Here is a 19,547-nt window from a genome sequence, read left to right as displayed (position 1 = left end):
ACCAGTGACGGGATATCAAAGGGGACAGAAGAGGACGTAAACTGGTCACCGATGATCAGACTCTGAAAACTTTGAGCTTTGAGTTTACAGTGCATACTTACGTCTCGTTTGAAATCGATTAAATATGCTAACAATATATATATATATATATATATACACACACACACACACACACACATACATATATATGCTATTATTCTTTGTCATTATAACATGTATTCAAATCTCAGTCGTGTTGTCGTCTTGTGTAGTATCAGATCAGAAATCGCTTGAATTCTGTAATAAAAAGTTGGAGTCTAATTTGTCACAGCATAACCTGTAAATAAAAGTGTGACACAAGCTGGGTGAATTAACATGCTTTATTTTGTTGTCGAGTCATTACACGTGAACCTCAGAGGCATCTGAATCTGTAAAACACTGGCAGTCCATCTCAAGCAATAAGGCTACAGATTACAGATTAATGGACATAAAACCAGGCAGAATTTAAAAAATGATAAAAATGATAATAATAATAATAATAATAATAATGTCTACACAGTTACATGGCTGTAAAAACAAAGAATAAAACCTCAGCTGAACACACACTGAGTATCAGAATACTTAGAGCACTGAGGTTAGTAATGTAAATGATGCCGAACACATTATCCGGACTGTGAACTGTTAACTCCATGTTTGAATATATGCTGTGTTTCTGTGTTGGCTCCCACTCAGTGTTACTCCACTTCAGGTTTTTTCTCTCTGACCCTCATGTGCTACTATTTACTGAGCTCAATCTTCGGTATATATTGAAATATTGGTTTTAATACAACAATACCAGAAACGTGAGCTTCTGAAGTAAAAGGAGTTGTTGCTTTTTCTTTTTTCCTGACGGTTGGCTTCAATATATTAATTATATGAGTAATATATTAATTTGAACTATGCGAAACTATAATGGGACTTTTATGTAGTTTTCAGTATGTCAGCAGTTGATTGCTGTGAGTTGCAGTTTTGAATACTGCTGCTGGGCTCCAAAAAGACATGATTTGTGAGGTAGGGTGTACTATATGTTGGACATAATTAACATAATAAACAGTAAACAACAAGATGTAAAGGTGAACAGATAGAAACCGAACGAGTGGAAAATTTTAGGTTCAGATGACAAATGCCGTAGCAGCATGAGCAACTGTAATCAAAAAAACTCCCATAATCACAGTGCAAAATGTTACAGAGTAGTCAAAAATGAATATTAAACAGAGCGAGTAAAAGGCTAACGTCAGTGTAGATGTAAAATCCATCAGTGTTTTGGTTCACATGAAAATGTTCAAGGGCCAAAGTGTTCACAGACGCTGCTGGAGGTGACGTTTTGCTTTAGAGTAAAAAGTACCAACTTTGACACTTTATCTGTTACATTTGCATTGAAATACTGAGAGTTCACAGGAATAAAAACAGGTGAAGAATAACGACTAATGCAGTAATAAAGAGGCCGAGCAGACAATCTGTGTCCACTTAGATTCAAAAAGCAATAAACAGACAAATTGAAGTGTCAAACCTTCACATCAATTAGATAAAATTACCCATCTTTGTATTGCCTTCAAAAAAAATACACTCTTTACAGAAACTCCCACAGTGACATTTCCACAGAGCTCCACTTGCGTAGCTACGATTTATAGCTGAAAAATGACGGATTCTCCGTTTTTATCCTAACCACCTCTAAAGCAAACACTTTCCTACCCTAATACTTTACAGCTGGTTATTCAGATAAAGCCCAATACTTTCTGACTCGTTCTCTTCTAGTCTTGGCATCAAGTCTTACTCGACTGGGGTTTAACAAGTATGCTTGCAGTCTGATGGGAGATCCAGTGGCAGGCAGTGTGATGTTATAATACAAAAATCCCGAGGTGGGTGATACCAGCTTTGACCAGGTTTGGGGCAAGTAAAAAAAAAAAAAAATGCTACAAGTACCATGCAAATGTCTTAACCATGTCCCAGCATGGTTTGTGAATTCGTACATGGTGAACAGAGCAGAGTACAAACCTGCTTGCTACATTACAAAACAGATTCTGGATTGAAAGCTGGTCAGCAGCCCTGAATTAGTTTAGATGTTTTACATTAAAGCTTGCTGTAAACATCAGTCTCATTCTCTCCTGCCATCCATTAATCGTGCAGACATGCAAATTAAAAAAAAAAAATCATTTACATACTCACAGAACAGGTAATAGATCCTCCTAAAGGCAAAAGTAAAAGCTACTTTACACTGAGCATGCAGCTAGGTGGTTTCAGCTAATCAGTGTGAAGCGCGTATATGCTCAGTGTTTATCGACTGAGGGAAAATAAGCAGGCGAGAAAGAGAGCATGCACTGCTCAAAGCTAAAAATGAAAAGGCACTGTGAAACCTTGGCTGGGTGCATATGTACAGTGCATTGCATGCAAAGGGGAAAAACCTCTGTGACTGTCTAGTAAAAGGAATGAGAGTGATTGGGGCCCCTAAGACATACAGAGGGGGGCTTCGTGGTCACAGTGAGGTCAAAGTGAGAACTCATCCACATTTTTTGTGCTGTGATTAAAATCTACAGTGTCTCTCTTTCAGCGCACAAACATCTCATCATTTTTGACGAGGTCGCTTCGTACGCTGCTTAAAGAGTCCCATTCGCTTCAAGGAATGTTTGCATCAGCCTGCTTCTCTCCTCTCGACTGTGGAGTTTTTTTCTTTCTGTGCTGACTGAATCATGGAAGAACGATTCTAGAAAGTGCAATTTAGCAAGTATATGATTAAAAACCACACCAAGCAAGACACACGCAGCTATGATTTAGTGCTGCAGCATTCAGTAGATTAAACAAGATGCCCGTCACAGTTTGCTGTGCAGGTAAGTCCAACCTCCACCAACAATCAAAGCGTTTTATTCCAGCAAAAATACATCAGTAATTCTTCATTTCTGTGTAATCAAATGAAAGAACAGAATGACTAAGTATAGAAGAGGCTAAACAAAACAGGGGAGGTTTAAATGTGCTGGTTGTCAGTGTAAATACTGCAGCTACTACTATGAAAGCATGTTACTAATTAACAGAAAACACCACAGGGACCATCTGATGGCTTTGACAGGACAGGAATACAAACACACGTTTCCCTGCTGTTCAATCTCAAAAAACCCTGATGGCAGGCCCTGCAAACCTCCATGGAACTGACTCAGGTTGCAAACAATGGACATTTGGGGAAACTTTAAATAAAATAACACATGGCTGGATGTCCCCCCCCCCCCAGCAACATTAAAGTAAGTGGAGCCTAAGTGTTCTGGCAGAACTATATTCTTGGCTTTTTCATAGCTGTGCTGCTGTCATACTTGTACAATTGTTGTGGCGGTGTTTATGCTGCTCTCACAGCACATGTCTTCAGTGTCATGCTGAGTGGACCACGGGGTTGGGGATTTTACATTTTGTCAGATTTCAGCGCCGTCCCGGGAAAGAGCCCATGGTGAGAGAGTCCTCCTCGTCGATAGCGTCCAGCTCGTCCGTGCGCACAGCGTGAGTGATGAGATGAAGCTCCTCGGTGAGCGTCTCGCTTCGGTACGCCACGCGGATGTCCGGGACATTGGTGCGGCGGATGTCGTTGCTCTCAGGACCCTCCTTAGCGTAATTTGGACCCAACCAGTAGCTTTTGGCCTGGAATGAGAGGAAAATACATAGTTGATAGTTTTAACTCTGTGACACTGGTGTTCAGTGTATGTGTGTGATGGCGCTTCGCCCTCTTGTGGTGGCTCTGTGTGTGTGTTTTGCTGTGTTGCAGGGTTTCCTCAGTCGAGCTCAGCTACTGTACCTCCACTTGCCTGTAGGCCATCGTGCCTGCACCCTACCTCGCTCTGAATGTTTTAATTTATTCTTAATTCTTTACATTTTTCTTTAGATTTGTTTCAAGATTTATTAATTACTGTCAAGTTGGTCATTATTTTTTGGCATTTTTGCCTTTATTGGATAGTGGAGACAGACAGGAAAGTGGGGAGGAGAGAGGAGAGGACACACAGAAGGTCAGACTCAAGTTCACTCTTGCCCTGTGGCATGTGATCACCTGCTTACCCACTGAGCCAAAGTGGCGCCCACAATGATTTTAATTTTTTTGAAGTCTTGCACCACATTATATAAAAATGTATTTCTAACCTAATGTTACATTATTTAACGCTGAGCAATAAATTAAAGATATTTTTAAAGTGTTTCCACAACATAAACCTTGTAAAGGATACTATTTGTGATCAAACTACAATATTTTACTGACGTGCAATGGATTGTGTGGATATGTGCAGTGCATACATATACATGTGATCCCTGCTACACAAATACATGAAGAGAGCTTTAAATTAGTTTACCTTGTGTGAAAATCCACTCATGAGGACACTGTTTCTTGCCAGCTCACACATGTCACATGAACTTAGTTTCCACACTTGAGTGGCGATGCTGTACTCCTCCATCAGAGGTTCCTGGGTCCAAACAAGCAAACATAGAGATTTCTACCATTTGCTTCTATAACTTTTCACACTGTGTGCTTTAAGTGAGGCCATGTGTGGATTCATACCAACCTTGGTAAAGTGGAACTGGAGAGGATCATCGGTGGACAGGGAGACCATGAGGCCTCTGGACAGATACTCTGGCAGTGGGTTGCGGTGGTAACTGAGGAACAGGCTGTTGTTGCTCAGTGGTGACATGGCAATGCCGACTTGAGCAAGGTAATAAAGATACTGTAGCACCGGAGCCTGAGGTCAGACAAAGGTGAAAAGCAACAGAGACAAAGAGACAAATCAGCAAATACAGCTGCAAGCTACAGTGGATTGGCAGATTCGTTTTGATTATTCTTGCGGAAGCAAAAAAACAAAAAGCACACCACTAACAGAGTCACACTAAACTAAAAAACAGCCTCTCATTTTTCAATTTATAGCATATAGGGTTAGATCTGTAACTTCTTTGAAAAATTAACTCATTTTCTGTCTTTTTTTTTTCAATCAAGCAATCAAGATGTGATTAAAGTGCAGTATTTCAGCTTTAATTCAAAGTATTATATTAACTCTTTTGGAATTAAAGCGATTTTTAAACATAGTGCCCTATTTTAGACGCTCAAAAGGAACTGAACAGCAGCTTCATGGCTAGATGAGGCCTGCTCCCTCTAAACAGATAAAAGACCTTGAGTGAAATCCAAGCCTTGATCTTGATCTGTTAGTTTCTCCTCAGTGTGAAGTCCAAAGACATGTGGGAAAGGGAAAAAACAGCTCACAATCCAAGGTATACCACATCATCTGATGGAGGCAATGTTTTCATGAGCATGTATGGCTTACAATAAGAGAACCATGTCACTAGTGTTTATTGATGATGTGACTGCTGATAGAAGCAGCAGGATGAATTGTGACGTGTACAGGGAAACCCTCTCTGCTCAGATACAGACCCATTAACAAGCAGCAGCTGAATGCAGCCGTAGCAAAGGCCTAGCAGAGCATCTCAAGGGAGGAAATGCAGCACTGCTTTTAAGTCATTGTAGGGAATGGAGTCTGAAAATGGGGGACTATGTATAAAAAAACCCAGTTACTGCAGTACTTTTGTTAAATGCCTCTAAAGGATGTGATTTAAGTCTAAACTTAAATCACATCTTGTTTGTTTGATTTAAAGTACTTTGCATTTCAAAGCAAAATTATACAAAAAAACCCAAAACAACTATGTCAGTGTTCAAAATCCTATGGCCATAACTATAAGTGTCTCAGTAAGGTCCTGGGCCATCAGGACATCTTCAATGCACTTTCACTGTACAAATCTCCAAATTTTCACCATCCACTATATATAGCACCCCTATGATGATGGTGATGATGATGATGAAGGTGGTGGTGGTGTATCTGGTCAGATGATTTACCTTCTATTTCAGCTGCTATGATGGCAATTATAGCAAATGTGAAAAAAATGCCACTTTTTAACCACTAATGGTTAAAAAACATAATATAATATAGACCAATATAACAAAAACAACACACCAAGCTAAGGACCCCTGGTGCCCTGTTAATGTTTTTTTAACCCGTCAGAAGTGTTGATGCAATGTCAGCACTACAAATCCAAAGTTCGTAAACTACTTTGTTATTTTTTGATGATAAAGTGAAAAACAATTCCACAGCAGTCTTTCAGAAACAATCCCCCGTGTGGTGTCCTGACCTTTCTGAGCAGCAGACCATGAGAGATGTTCTCTGACAGCATGAAACCCGACACCAGGTGGTGGATCGGCCCCGCTTCCCCACAGTGAGGTCGCAGCACAAATGTATGGAAACCTCGCCGTCTGAATCAAATTAAAAAAAGCAAAGTTTTACGTATTTGTCATTTATGATTTTAATGAATCATGTCTTTAAACTAACAGATATGTTAAATTATGTAAAAAATAAAAAAGAATCAATATATCCATATACCTTCGCAGGTGGTTGAGCACACTCATGTTGGCATAGGTGTAGTAGAGGTAGTAAGAGTAGGGTGGGTTGTCTTCTTCTGTCCAGTTTGCTGGAAGCGGACTGTCGAGATTGAAAATGTGGTGCTCTGGTTTGGACTCATCGTCCACGCTGTCAAAGCCCACCACCTATTAAGCCACGAAAGCGGACAACAACATAATCATTTAGTGTCTTTAAGTACGGATCCCGATGCGGTGAATTCCTCGTGAAGGGACACTCACATGCTCCAAGAAGAGATGCAGCTCAGGATGACTACGGGGGTTGATTGTGACTTCAAACAGAGGCATGAAGATGTTCTCCAGCATCTCCTGGAAATTAGCCAGCTGCTTCTTTGTGTGGTACACGTCACTAGAAAGGTGGGGATTGGACAGTAAGTTGTGTCAGGCTGTAATCTTTAACTCAGCTTTGTTTTCTTTCTGCTTTTTCGCTTTTTAAAGATTTAACAGTCCAAGCACAGTACAGGTCCTTACCTAAATCCTAATCCTAATATCCTGATCTAAATGCTAATGAAACTTCCTCGTGTCCTTGGTGTATTTTTTGTAATCTGCTGCATACTCTCAATCATTTAATGATGAACTGTTGGAGGAACACTTACAACAAACGGGGCACCTGGACAAGCCAGCGCACATTATCAGAATACACGCTGTGCTTGACAGCCCACTGAGCCAACTTGTCCCATTCATCTCTAGAGCGGCCGTAGATGGACAGACGGAGCTCAGAGTTCTGGTACTTGCTCTCTTCGAGGTCAAACATCACCTCCTGGACAGATAAAGCCAAAAGAAGTGGGTGTGAATACTTTCAAGGATTATTTAAATAAGACACATACACATACAGTACCGTACAAGTATCACTTCATACCTTAATTATATGTGCAAAATATTTCCCTTCGATGTAGTTGTCTGTCTTGATGAAGATCTCTCTGAGGATGGATTCTCCGATGGGGTTGTATTTGGCGTTGAACTTGTCAAACCGATGAAATGTGTTACGGTCCTGATGAGTTAAAAACAAAAAAACTAAATATTATATCAAATATTATTTTTCTACCACATGTATCACACAGTGTTTCTTAACACACACACACATATATAAATATAAATGTTACGCTCTCTCACCGCGTGCATGTCGAGCGTGTCTACACTCAAATCGAAAGCAGTCAGGTTCATGCTCTCAAAAACCTCCTTGAGGGTCTGACCACGCCCACGCTCAATGTGAACGATCTCCTCGGGATATTTCTTCATGGCTCTCTTAATGAATCTCAGCAGGTGCTTCTGGTTCATGCAGGATGAGGCGTGTATGTGTGTGTCCACCTGGAGTCAGGTCAGAGCAGGTTTAATGTTTGAGCTTCACCAAAAGCAGTTATTTATGCAGCAGGATTAGCTCTCGATGAAATCGTTTAAACATTCGTTTAATGTAGATATCTATATTAAACTGTCACTTGATGACTCTTGCCTTTCTGATGTTGTAGAAGTCTCTATGAGGAACTTTCTTCTGAGCTGCCAGCTCCTTCATCTCGTTCAGAAGGATGTGCATTTGAAATTTAGAGCTTAGGTACTGCAGGCGACGGTAGCAGAAAGACTTCCTACAGAGGAGACAGTGACGTGTTATATTTAGACTGTGCACTGAGCCATAAAACAAATCATCCTTCAACTCATATTGTTAAAAGAAAAACTCACACTGGCCCATTGATAATAAGAGCCATCATCACATTCATGTCTGCAATATACTCTTTAAGGTCAGGATACGGCAGGTCAAGTTCTCCACTTCTGAAAAGCAGAGTGATTATAATGTTATACTTAATACAGACAGAGTTGCTTAAAAAATAACACGTCATTATGAAGGTGCAAACAGATCATACTTGTCCATGTTGGTTTTCTTAGTGTAGACATGGACTACCCCGTCTACCATCTTGCAACCATATTCTGTGTCTGGTGGCATGTTATTGGGGTCCTGATTGTCGTAAGGGTGTGTTTCAGAAACAGGTGGATGGACCGGGGCATCTGGAAAAAACAAAAAACAAAACGGGAAATGGAGATCAATCATTTTTTTCATGCTACAGCAAACACATAGGTATAAAATATATATGCTACAGAAACTATACTTTTTTAATGCCAATAATAATGCTCAGATGGAAGAGGCCTTTTTTGTTACACAATTCACCTGGTGTTGTTCTGTTTTCACTTGGTCTAGTTTTTACCAAAAAAATTCAGTTGCAATTATTTAAAAATCTCGTAAATCTGCATTTTATTGAACAACATAACAGAGACAACATTTCAAATGTTTAAACTATGACAATGTATCATTTTAACAAAAAATTTGTTGGTTTTTTGTTAAAATATTTGGATTTCAAGGATGCAATACATCTCAGAAAAGTTGGAATGGGCCATGTTTCATGTGTAGCATCACTGTGTAGCATTAACAGACTTTGGGAGTGGAATGATGTCCCATTTTTCTCTGATAAAAGATTCAAGCTGCTCAACACTCCTGTGTCTGCTTTGTTGTATTTTAATTAAATGCTGTTACAACTGGTGAAAGGTCTGCACTGCAGACAGATGAGATCAGCACCCAGATTCTTCTAATATGAAGCCATGCTGTTGGATTAGATGCACTGCATGATTTAGTATTGGCATGCTGAAATATGCGAGGCCTTTCCTGAAAAAGACATCAATTGGATGGGATTGTATGTTGCTCTAAAACCTGTGTGTGTCATCTTCACATGTGGTTTGTTCTTTGCACGACAGAGCTTTAACCTGCATTTGTGGATTGCACAGTGAACTCTGTTTACAGGCAATGATTTCTGGATGTGTTTTTGAGCCCATTCAGTAATTTTCCACGACAGCATGATGCCTTTTTTTGCCTGAAGATCACAGAGATCAAATAATGATTTTTGGCTTTACCCTTGTGTGCAGAGATTCCTCCAGATTCTCTGAATCTGTTTTGAATGTTGATGATATTGTGTACTGTAGATTAAGATATTTAAAATTCGCAATTTTACGCTGACGAACATTATTCTACAATTGTTTTTTTTTAAACTTATATTAATCTGCAAAAAAACCCACTAAACCAAAAGTCTGGTTATCTGCCTCTCCCGGACGCTCTTTTTTGAGTTGTCTGCCATCAAATTCAAAATGAGCTAATGTTTTTCATGAAATAGCAAATGTCTGTTTTCTGTGTTCTATTGTGAATAAAATATGGGTTTATGGGATGTGAAAATCATTGATCTTTGTTTTTATTCTCATTTTTAGAATCCCACCATTCTGGGAATTGAGGGCTGTGGCAATGTCCATCAAACCAGAGAAAAAATACAGAAAAAATCTTCAGGAAATTCAATCACTTCTCTAATCTATAGTCTATAATTACTGTTTGACGTCTATCAGTCTTTTTGAAGGCTGAATGAGCCGATTAGCTTTTGTACCAGTGAAACTTCTGATTTTCCACAAAATCTGAAATGTCATTGTAGTACGGGAAATATAACCATATCTTGGTAGTTTGTAAAGCTACTATTATGAAAGAACTATTATTTACAGCGTAAAGGGGAAATAACTTAACTTCGATTTGTAAGGGGTCACAAGGGAACTTGTGATTATTTATTTTACTGACATTATTGTTCTGCCAATTATTTTCTTCATTATTTGACTGTTTGCCAGTAAATCTCAAGGAACAAGTCAAAAGTAGCTGCTTTTTGTCTATTTATGAAATCAAGTCCAGCTGGTTCAAGTATGTTTTCTGGCTCCGTCTTTCTAATGAAACCTTTGCTTTTTTCTGCCTAGTTATGTTGAATGTTTGCATGTTTTACCAGCGTCTACAGGGGTCTCTGGTACATCTTCATAAATTCCCAGATCCAGAGTCTTCATCCCAAGGTCCTGCAAGGCATGAGCTGTAGTCTTACAAAAGTTCTGCAGGGAACGGTTTATGTACTTTTCCCGGATAAATAGTGCCTTCACAACACACTTGGCAGCATCTACTAGGTCAGTGAAGGGCACCTGGAAATATAAATAGAAAAGTCGTGAGCAAGGATGCAAATGAAACAGATTTGAGTATTTTATTTTCACTCCTGATACATTTAACTGCCACCACCTTGTGCAATTTGTCACTGACTCTCTATGCTCTCATACTGACTGCTAGGGTCTCTAATATCGTCTTTCCCTTGCGGTATAAACTTTGAGGCAACTGTTGTTGTGATCTGACACCAAATAAGTAAAAGTGAGTGAACTGGACTGAATTACTTTGCTAACTATTGTTTATTATTTTTAAATCCTGTAAGTAGCGTTCAGCAAACGATTCTCACCCCACACTTTTCCTCTCCAGATATTGAGACCCGCTGGTACTCTCTCTCCATCGGCATTTCTCGCTCCTTAACGGCATCATCAACAGTGTCCACACTTTTGTCTTTCATTAACCTTAAATGATAGAGGAGGGGGCAGAGGAGGGGAAGTGCAAGGGCACACAGAGTGGTGAGATGGATACATTTAAAACATTTATTTATGGTAGATTATCCATTAACTGAAAAAAAACAAGATGGGTTTGCAAACATTTTACAGTAATTCAATTCAATTCAATTCAATTCAATTTTATTTATACAGCGCCAAATCACAACAAAAGTCGCCTCAAGGCGCTTTATATTGTACAGTAGATCGCACAATAATAAATACAGAGAAAAACCCAACAATCATATCATATGACCCCCTATGAGCAAGCACTTTGGCGACAGTGGGAAGGAAAAACTCCCTTTTAACAGGAAGAAACCTCCGGCAGAACCAGGCTCAGGGAGGGGCGGCCATCTGCTGCGACCGGTTGGGGTGAAAGAAGGAAAACAGGATGAAAGACATGCTGTGGAAGAGAGACAGAGATTAATAACAGATATGATTCGATGCAGAGAGGTCTATTAACACATAGTGAGTGAGAAGGTGACTGGAAAGGAAAAACTCAATGCATCATGGGAATCCCCGGCAGCCTACGTCTATTGCAGCATAACTAAGGGAGGATTCAGGGTCACCTGGTCCAGCCCTAACTATATGCTTTAGCAAAAAGGAAAGTTTTAAGCCTAATCTTAAAAGTAGAGATAGTGTCTGTCTCCCGAATCCAAACTGGAAGCTGGTTCCACAGAAGAGGGGCCTGAAAACTGAAGGCTCTCCCTCCCATTCTACTTTTAAATACTCTAGGAACAGCAAGTAAGCCTGCAGAGCGAGAGCGAAGTGCTCTAATAGGGTGATATGGTACTACAAGGTCATTAAGATAAGATGGGGCCTGATTATTTAAGACCTTGTAAGTGAGGAGCAGGATTTTGAATTCAATTCTGGATTTAACAGGAAGCCAATGAAGGGAAGCCAATACAGGAGAAATATGCTCTCTCTTTCTAGTCCCTGTCAGTACTCTTGCTGCAGCATTTTGGATTAACTGAAGACTTTTCAGCGAGTTTTTAGGACATCCTGATAATAACGAATTACAGTAGTCCAGCCTGGAAGTAATGAAGGCATGAACTAGTTTTTCAGCATCACTCTGAGACAGGATATTTCTAATTTTAGAGATGTTGCGCAAATGGAAGAAAGCGGTCTTACATATTTGTTTAATATGTGCCTTGAAGGACATGTCCTGGTCAAAAATGACTCCAAGGTTCCTCACAGCATTACTGGAGGCCAAGGTAATGCCATCCATAGTAAGGATCTGCTTAGATGCCATATTTCTAAGATTTTCAGGACCAAGTACAATAACCTCAGTTTTATCTGAATTAAGAAGCAGGAAGTTAGCGGCCATCCAGGTCTTTATGTCTTTAAGACATTCCTGCAGTTTAACTAATTGGTGTGTGTTACCTGGCTTCATGGATAGATAGAGCTGCGTATCATCTGCATAGCAGTGAAAATTTATGCTATGTCTTCTAATGATGCTGCCTAGGGGAAGCATGTATAATGTAAATAGAATTGGTCCTAGCACTGAACCCTGTGGAACACCATAATTGACCTTAGTGGGTGAAGAGGACTCTCCATTTACTTGAACAAATTGGAGTCTATTAGATAGATATGATACAAACCACTGCAGTGCAGTACCTGTAATACCTACAGCATGTTCTAATCGCTCTAATAAGATATTATGGTCAACAGTATCGAACGCAGCACTAAGGTCTAGCAGGACAAGCACAGAGATGAGTCCACTGTCAGAGGCCATAAGAAGATCATTTGTAACCTTCACTAAAGCTGTTTCTGTGCTGTGATGAGCTCTGAAATCTGACTGAAACTCTTCAAATAAGCCATTCCTCTGCAGAGGAATGGCTTAATGAGATGAGGATTTTGTTCTCTTCAGTCCTAGAGATTGTCTTCGTTTCTATACCTAGGATTTCAAACTGACTGAGCATGGGTAACAATAAGATGTCAGGGTAAAACCCTTAATAGTTAACCCATGAAGCTGCTCAATGACCACAACTCTGTGAATAAGTCAGGATTTACAGGAAGTACAAGTTTCATTATTAAAGAAACCCAAAATTTTAAAAAGAGGGGATACAAGATGCCTGAGTGCCATAGATGCACTATAGGGAATTAAGTGACTTTGTTCCAGTAAGATAAGCAGCTTGCAGTGTTTCAAGGTTTTCTGCACAGTACAGGTCCATAACAAAAGCAGCAGAGAGCACCAAAGTTTCAGATTTCTTGTCTTTAGTCAGCAGCAAGCACACAGAGAGCTCTCCTACATCACAAATAAACCTTCAAATACTCTACCTTTCACGCTACTTCTGTCTCCTATCACATTTGTTCCATTAGATATTGAATCATTGCTACACACTAATTTACCATGTTTGGTAAACCTAGCTCTTTTAATAAAAAGTTAAATAAAAGGTCACAGTATCCATTTCTAAGACATATTAAGTCACCAGCAGAGGGGAGACGTAGTCCATCTCAACGTGGCAAAAATCACTGCCACTGGTTTTGGAAAAAAGTACATTCACTGGGTTAGCAAATACTATAGGCTACGTATTAATAAATATTATATTAAGGATGAAAATTAAATGTCCACAGGTACAGTACTATGCAAAAGCCTTGAGCAATCCCCTCATATCTTTATATTTTCTTGGGAAAATTGGAAATAGATGTAGAGATTTATCAAAGCATCCATAAATATGAAAACATTTTAAAAGGGAAAAACAGAGTTTGTACAATCATAATGAGCTTGAAAGTCAATATTTAGTTTGAACACCTTTATTCTTTAACCCAACCTGAACTCTCTTAAGCAAGATTTCCTAAAGTAGTCTTCGGAAATCCAGACTTCTCGAAGGACTTTCAAAGCTGTTCTTTGGATGTTGGCTGTTCTCTGTCAAGATGTTCCCACATTTCTTCAATAAGGTTGAGGTCCAGGATCTGGGGAGGCCAATCTATGACTGAATGTTCCACTGTCTGGTTTTACTGGATTGCATTGTTATGCTGAAAAATGAAGCTGTAGCCAATCAGATGCTGGGTCAAAATCTGATTGAGCTTCTGAGTTCATAGTTCCATTAAATGTTGATAAGATCCAACTCCACTGACTGAAATTCAGACCCAAACTATGACAGAGCCTCCACCATGTTTTAGAGATGGCTGTAGACATTGTTGTTTCTTTCTCCTCATATTGAAACTTCAGATTAGGAATTCATGACTATATAATATATCCTGCCATGGAGTGTGTGTAAATTGGCATATACCAGCATTTTCTCCCTGTTTCCTTTCTGTAAGAATGTTTTTAACACCCACCTCACCTGCTGTCATAGCTTTTAGGCTTTTTTGCCCTCCACTTGTCTATTTTCCTCACAACTTTTAAGTATGCCCTGCACAGCATCCTGAGATATGCTAAGTTTTCAGTTAATAACTCTTAATAGTTATCAGAAACTGTGTTCACTTTGATTTCAAATGAAGAAATATGGAAGGAATTTTGTGTTTTTATGACAGGCCTCTGGTAACAAAAAGCCTAAAGAATTTAATATACAATAAACAACTTAAAATGAGGTCTTTGCTAAGTTGCCCATTATATGTAAACTTAACACTGGTAGCTTTTTATGTTTGAATAATAAGCAAGCACAAGAACTGATCTGCTGGTCAGGGTTTAATGGCTTAACAAAAACAGAAAGAAACATGTCCAGGTACAAGGACTGAACTGAAAATGATTTTGAAAAGTCACCAATGGAAGACTTTCAGAAAGCATAGAGACCAATTTAAAAAAACAAAAAAACACTCACACACACACACACACACACACACACACACACACACACACACACACACACACACACACACACACACACACACACACACACACACACACACACACACAGGCTGGCTCCTTGAAAGAAAAATATTTAAAAAAATAAGGTTTGGCACAAGACTTCTGCACATTGCTACTTTAACCATCTCCGTTTCTCAGAGTATGGGCAAACAAAACAGATAACAGAGATAAATAAAATAACAACCACAGTTAATAATGACTAAACAAAGGATAAAAAAAAACCCCACTGAGGCAGAGCTCACTCACTCTAGGTCTGCAGCACTGTCGATTTTCATGAAGTCCTGTTTGGCACGGAGCAAGATCTCTGGCTCAAGCCTTGGGGTGATATGCAGCGGTGCAGGATAGCGTGGGCAAGGCGGGGGGCAGATGGGCACAAGAGGTAGTGACAAGAAATTAAGCACACAAAGGAAGAGAGACCAGATATAGACACCCATTTAAAAAGCACGTCTTACACACATATACATACTGTACACAAAGGATTTTAGGTATTAAGTGATCAAGGTCATCTACACAAGCAATTATTATTGGTTAGTAATAGTGAACTCTGATTGGTAAACAGAAACTTGCAGATAATCACCCAATGATCAGCTTAGTGGTGCAGATAGTCAACCCTGGCAATCGAGACAGAACCCACCTCCTTATAAAAGTATGACTAGGCCACGAGAAAAGGTGCCAGCTGCTGGCTATCCCAGTTATCCAAAAATTGTGGTTAGTCAGCCTGCACGTGGGCATGTTGGGAGCTGATAAGCATGTGCGCTTGAGTGGAAATAAGACTGTGTGTAAAATGCAGGAGGAGAAGGGAAAGCTATAGTTGTTTGTCTCTGATAATATATCGAGTTCGTTTAACGGGCTCTGTATGTGTAGTGTGTTTGCATTTCCTCACTTAATATCCTGGCTGATCTGCCTCTCCAGGCGATGACGTCTTTCCTCCAGCTGTTCGATGGGACTGTCCTCCGGGAACTCATACGGAGCACTCCGCATCTCACTCTCTGTCATGCTGCGTGTGAACAGCTCCTGGTTGAGGCACAGATTGTACCATTTATGGTGTCGTAAAACAGGAAGCCATGTCAATATTTATGCATTTATGGAGATATGGAAGCCACTGAGGCTCTTATAAAACATCATCATATTTACCTACAAATGAAAACCAAAGGTGAAGGTTGGACTGGGGTGTGTCAAAACAATTTGCATAGTTTGCGTGAGATTTTAAAAGACCACCCCCCTATTTTGTCTGGAAACAATAGCTGTCCAAGTTCTTACCTCAGCAATCTCTTTGTACTTTTCCTCCATTGATGTGCGCAGGTCGATTGGGCAGTGTGCGAGAGAAACAGGCGTCCCTGGAAGGGATCGCTGGGTTTTGAGGGGTTTGGGCCCAGATGCACCGCAAAGATCTATAGAAATGCACAGAAAGGTGTTACAGCGTGTGACAGGTACAGTCAGGTCCATAAATATTGGGACATCGACACAATTCTAACATTTTTGGCTCTATACACAACCACAATGGATTCCAAATGAAATGAACAAGACATGCTTTAACTGCAGACTGTCAGCTTTTATTTGAGGGTATTTACATCCAAATCAGGTGAACAGTATAGGAATTATGACAGTTTGTATATGTGCCTCCCACTTCTTAAGGGACCAAAAGTAATGGGACAATTGGCTTCTCAGCTGTTCCATGGCCAGGTGTGTGTTATTCCCTCATTACCCCAATTACAATGAACAAATAAAAGGTCCAGAGTTCATTTCAAGTGTGCTGTTTGCTTTTTGAACCTGTTGCTGTCAACTGCCAGGATGAGATCCAAAGAGCTGTCACTACCAGTGAAGCAAGCCATCATTAGGCTGAAAAAAACAAAACAAACCCATCAGAGAGATTGCAAAAACATCAGGTGTGGCCAAAACAACTGTTTAGAACATTCCCAAAAAGAAGGAACGCACTGGTGAGCTCAGCAACACCAAAAAACTAGGAAGACCACGGGACACAACTGTGGTGGATGACCAAAGAATCCTTTCCCTGGTGAAGAAAACACCCTTCACAACAGTTGGCCAGATCAAGAACACTCTCTAGGAGGTAAGTGTATGTGCATCAGAGTCAACAATCAAGAGAAGACTCCACCAGTGTGAATACAGAGGGTTCACCACAAGATGTAAACCTTTGGTGAGCCCCAAAAACAGGCAGGCCAGATTAGAGTTTGCCAAACGACATCTGAAAAAGCCGTCGCAGTTCTGGAACAACATCCTATGGACAGATGAGACCAACATCAACTTGTACCAGAGTGATGGGAAGAGAAGAGTATGGAGAAGGAAAGGAACTGCTCATGATCTTAAGCATACCACCTCATCAGTGAAGCATTGTGGTGGAAGTGTCATGGCGTGGGCATGTATGGCTGCCAGTGGAACTGGTTCTCTTGTATTTATTGATGATGTGACTGCTGACAAAAGCAGCACAATGAATTCTGAAGTGTTTCGTGCAATATTATCTGCTCATATTCAGACAAATGCTTCAAAACTCATTGGACGGCGCTTCACAGTGCAGGTGGACAACGACCCAAAGCATACTGCAAAAGCAACCAAAGAGTTTTTGAAGGGAAAGAAGTGGACTGTTTTGCAATGGCCAAGTCAATCACCTGACCTGAATCCGATTGAGCATGTATTTCACTTGCTGAAGACAAAACTGAAGGGAAAATGCCCCAAGAACAAGCAGGAACTGAAGACTGTTGCAGTAGAGGCCTGGCAGAGCATCACCAGGGATGAAACCCGGCGTCTGGTGATGTCTATGTGTTCCAGACTTAAGGCTGTGATTGACTGTAAAGGATTTGCAACCAAGTATTAAAAAATGAATGTTTGATTTATGGTTCTTATTCTGTCCCATTACTTTTGGTCCCTCAAGAAGTGGGAGGCACATTTGCAAACTGTTGTAATTCCTACACCGTTCACCTGATTTGGATGTAAATACCCTCAAATAAAAGCTGACACTCTGCAGTTAAAGCATGTCTTGTTCGTTTCATTTGGAATCCATTGTGGTGGTGTATAGAGCCAAAAATGTTAGAATTGTGTCGATGTCCCAATATTTATGGACCTGACTGTATGTGATCTGAAATACTTAAACTTTGTGGGTCATTCCAAGATTTAATAAAGGCAGAGCCAGTAAATTATATTAAACTTTCTAAACACAAAGTACAATAATAATTTAAATGTACACTTTCTTAAGTAAACCTGTTCAACTGCTCATTAAGACAGTTATCAAATCAGTCAATAACATGGCGACAACTGAGTATATTTAGGCATGTAGACATGGTTAAGACAACCCCTGGAGTTTAAACTGAACATCGGAGTGGGGAAAAAAGGTGATTTTAAACATGGCCTAGTTGTTGATGCTAGATGAGCACATTTGAGTATTTCAGAAACTGCTGATGTGCTGGGATTTTTGAACAGCTACCTCTAAGGTTTATAGAGAATGGTCTGAAAAAGAGAAGCTATCCAGTAAGCAGCAGTTTGTAAATCATGGCATTCTGTTTTTATCTACATTTTACACAGGGTCCCAAGTTTTTCCTGACTTAGATTTGTATTTAAAATTAGTCACAGAGTTTAGATAACCACATAAATTATCATGTGCATGGGACGTGTGGTGTGTGTTTGCTGCCAAAAACTCATGGAGGTTCACATACATATTTGGGTACTTTACAGGCCAAAGCTAATTCTGTAGCAATGACATAAGTCACTCTACAAAGTTCTTATTCATTTCACGGTCTGCTAAAAACAGAGACAGACATCCAAATATGTAAAAGTGATGATTAATATCAAATGAAGAAAAAAGGGAAAGACTCTACGGTTGGATTAGGAAAGACTGAGAGGTTATCTAAGAGAGAAAAAGGACGACTCTCGCAAGCATAAATTTGGCTCAGACATAACAGCTTAGTCTAATGTGGCACTTAGAACTACCATGAGCAAAAAGATTTTAAAAAAAAAGGAAAAAAAAGAAGAACAGCTCCAAACATGTCTGTCAGCTAAAATCTTGAGTGTGTTATTATAAAAGTAACTGTAGCAGGTAACAGATTTTACAAGTCAACCCAAACACGCAGTTATCACAACACTGGGCAGTTTTTACTCAAGACGTTACTTTGCTTCCTTCCTTCAGCTGCAAGAACACTGCAAGCAAAAACAAAAAAACAAACCAAACCAAAACACAACACTTACCCAGAAGTTAAAATAATTAAACAGGGTGTAACTTTGAGTAGCTATAAAAATCTGGTTGCAGCAGTTGTGTCTGCAATCAGTGATAGAGCATGAAAATCCTTGAACAATGCTGTCGAACAAAGGCCAGCTTAGAAAAAAAGACTAATTTTACACACTGTACTTTCATGTGAAAAACATCGACAAACACAATGAGAGTGACACAAGTTGGAAATGGATGACAACACTATTTCACACTAAAACAAAACAACAACAAAAAGGGGTGGGAGAGGTACAAAATGAGAAGATTTGTGCCTTTTTAGACCCTAATACACTGAAGAAAATCAAATCTACTGATTCTGCGTATTTCCTGGGGGCAGCCAGGAATTTCAGTTAAAGTAAACTATAATTTAAACTTCCGTAGTTATAAAGGGCACAAAACCTCATTCAACCACTCGTGAGGCCTCTGGGAGTGGTGTGTTCATGCTCCTCTATAATTCCTGCCATCATCAGTGACGTGTCTGTCCTGTCACAATTAGTCTCCGCCATCTGCTGTCTGCCTCTAAGGCGGTGGAGTCAGGAAGGAGAAGAGGGTAACTTACCACAGTACATTAGTATATTGAAACATTTCATTACTGCACTTTGAAGTGACTCATGGAAAAAACCCAAATGTAACTGAATTACGGTGGTGACACAGATTAC

General features: G+C 39.8%; 1 protein-coding gene across 5 annotated transcripts in view; it reads right to left on the bottom strand.

Annotated features, from left to right (window-relative positions):
• Nucleotides 1–345: 345 nt before the first annotated feature.
• LOC134627760 (AMP deaminase 2-like) overlaps nucleotides 346–19,547 on the bottom strand; it is a 37,662-nt gene continuing 18,460 nt past the window's right edge. For 4 of the 5 annotated variants that reach the window (XM_063474130.1, XM_063474128.1, XM_063474131.1 and 1 more), the window contains 17 exons: nucleotides 15,936–16,066; nucleotides 15,559–15,689; nucleotides 14,922–14,990; nucleotides 10,723–10,834; nucleotides 10,231–10,417; nucleotides 8,293–8,434; nucleotides 8,111–8,200; nucleotides 7,887–8,016; nucleotides 7,550–7,744; nucleotides 7,296–7,427; nucleotides 7,033–7,196; nucleotides 6,659–6,785; nucleotides 6,402–6,565; nucleotides 6,154–6,274; nucleotides 4,545–4,718; nucleotides 4,335–4,445; nucleotides 346–3,636 (listed from right to left, as the gene is read on the bottom strand). In XM_063474130.1, coding sequence (XP_063330200.1) covers nucleotides 3,421–3,636; nucleotides 4,335–4,445; nucleotides 4,545–4,718; nucleotides 6,154–6,274; nucleotides 6,402–6,565; nucleotides 6,659–6,785; nucleotides 7,033–7,196; nucleotides 7,296–7,427; nucleotides 7,550–7,744; nucleotides 7,887–8,016; nucleotides 8,111–8,200; nucleotides 8,293–8,434; nucleotides 10,231–10,417; nucleotides 10,723–10,834; nucleotides 14,922–14,990; nucleotides 15,559–15,689; nucleotides 15,936–16,066 — 2,396 coding nt within the window. In that variant the 3' untranslated portion in view covers nucleotides 346–3,420. The remainder of the gene's footprint in view (nucleotides 3,637–4,334; nucleotides 4,446–4,544; nucleotides 4,719–6,153; nucleotides 6,275–6,401; nucleotides 6,566–6,658; nucleotides 6,786–7,032; nucleotides 7,197–7,295; nucleotides 7,428–7,549; nucleotides 7,745–7,886; nucleotides 8,017–8,110; nucleotides 8,201–8,292; nucleotides 8,435–10,230; nucleotides 10,418–10,722; nucleotides 10,835–14,921; nucleotides 14,991–15,558; nucleotides 15,690–15,935; nucleotides 16,067–19,547) is intronic. The other variant, XM_063474129.1, reaches the window with a different exon arrangement.

This window comes from Pelmatolapia mariae, linkage group LG5, assembly GCF_036321145.2.
Source record: "Pelmatolapia mariae isolate MD_Pm_ZW linkage group LG5, Pm_UMD_F_2, whole genome shotgun sequence".
Lineage (NCBI taxonomy): Eukaryota > Metazoa > Chordata > Actinopteri > Cichliformes > Cichlidae > Pelmatolapia > Pelmatolapia mariae.
This window is presented reverse-complemented; position numbering and strand designations above follow the sequence as displayed.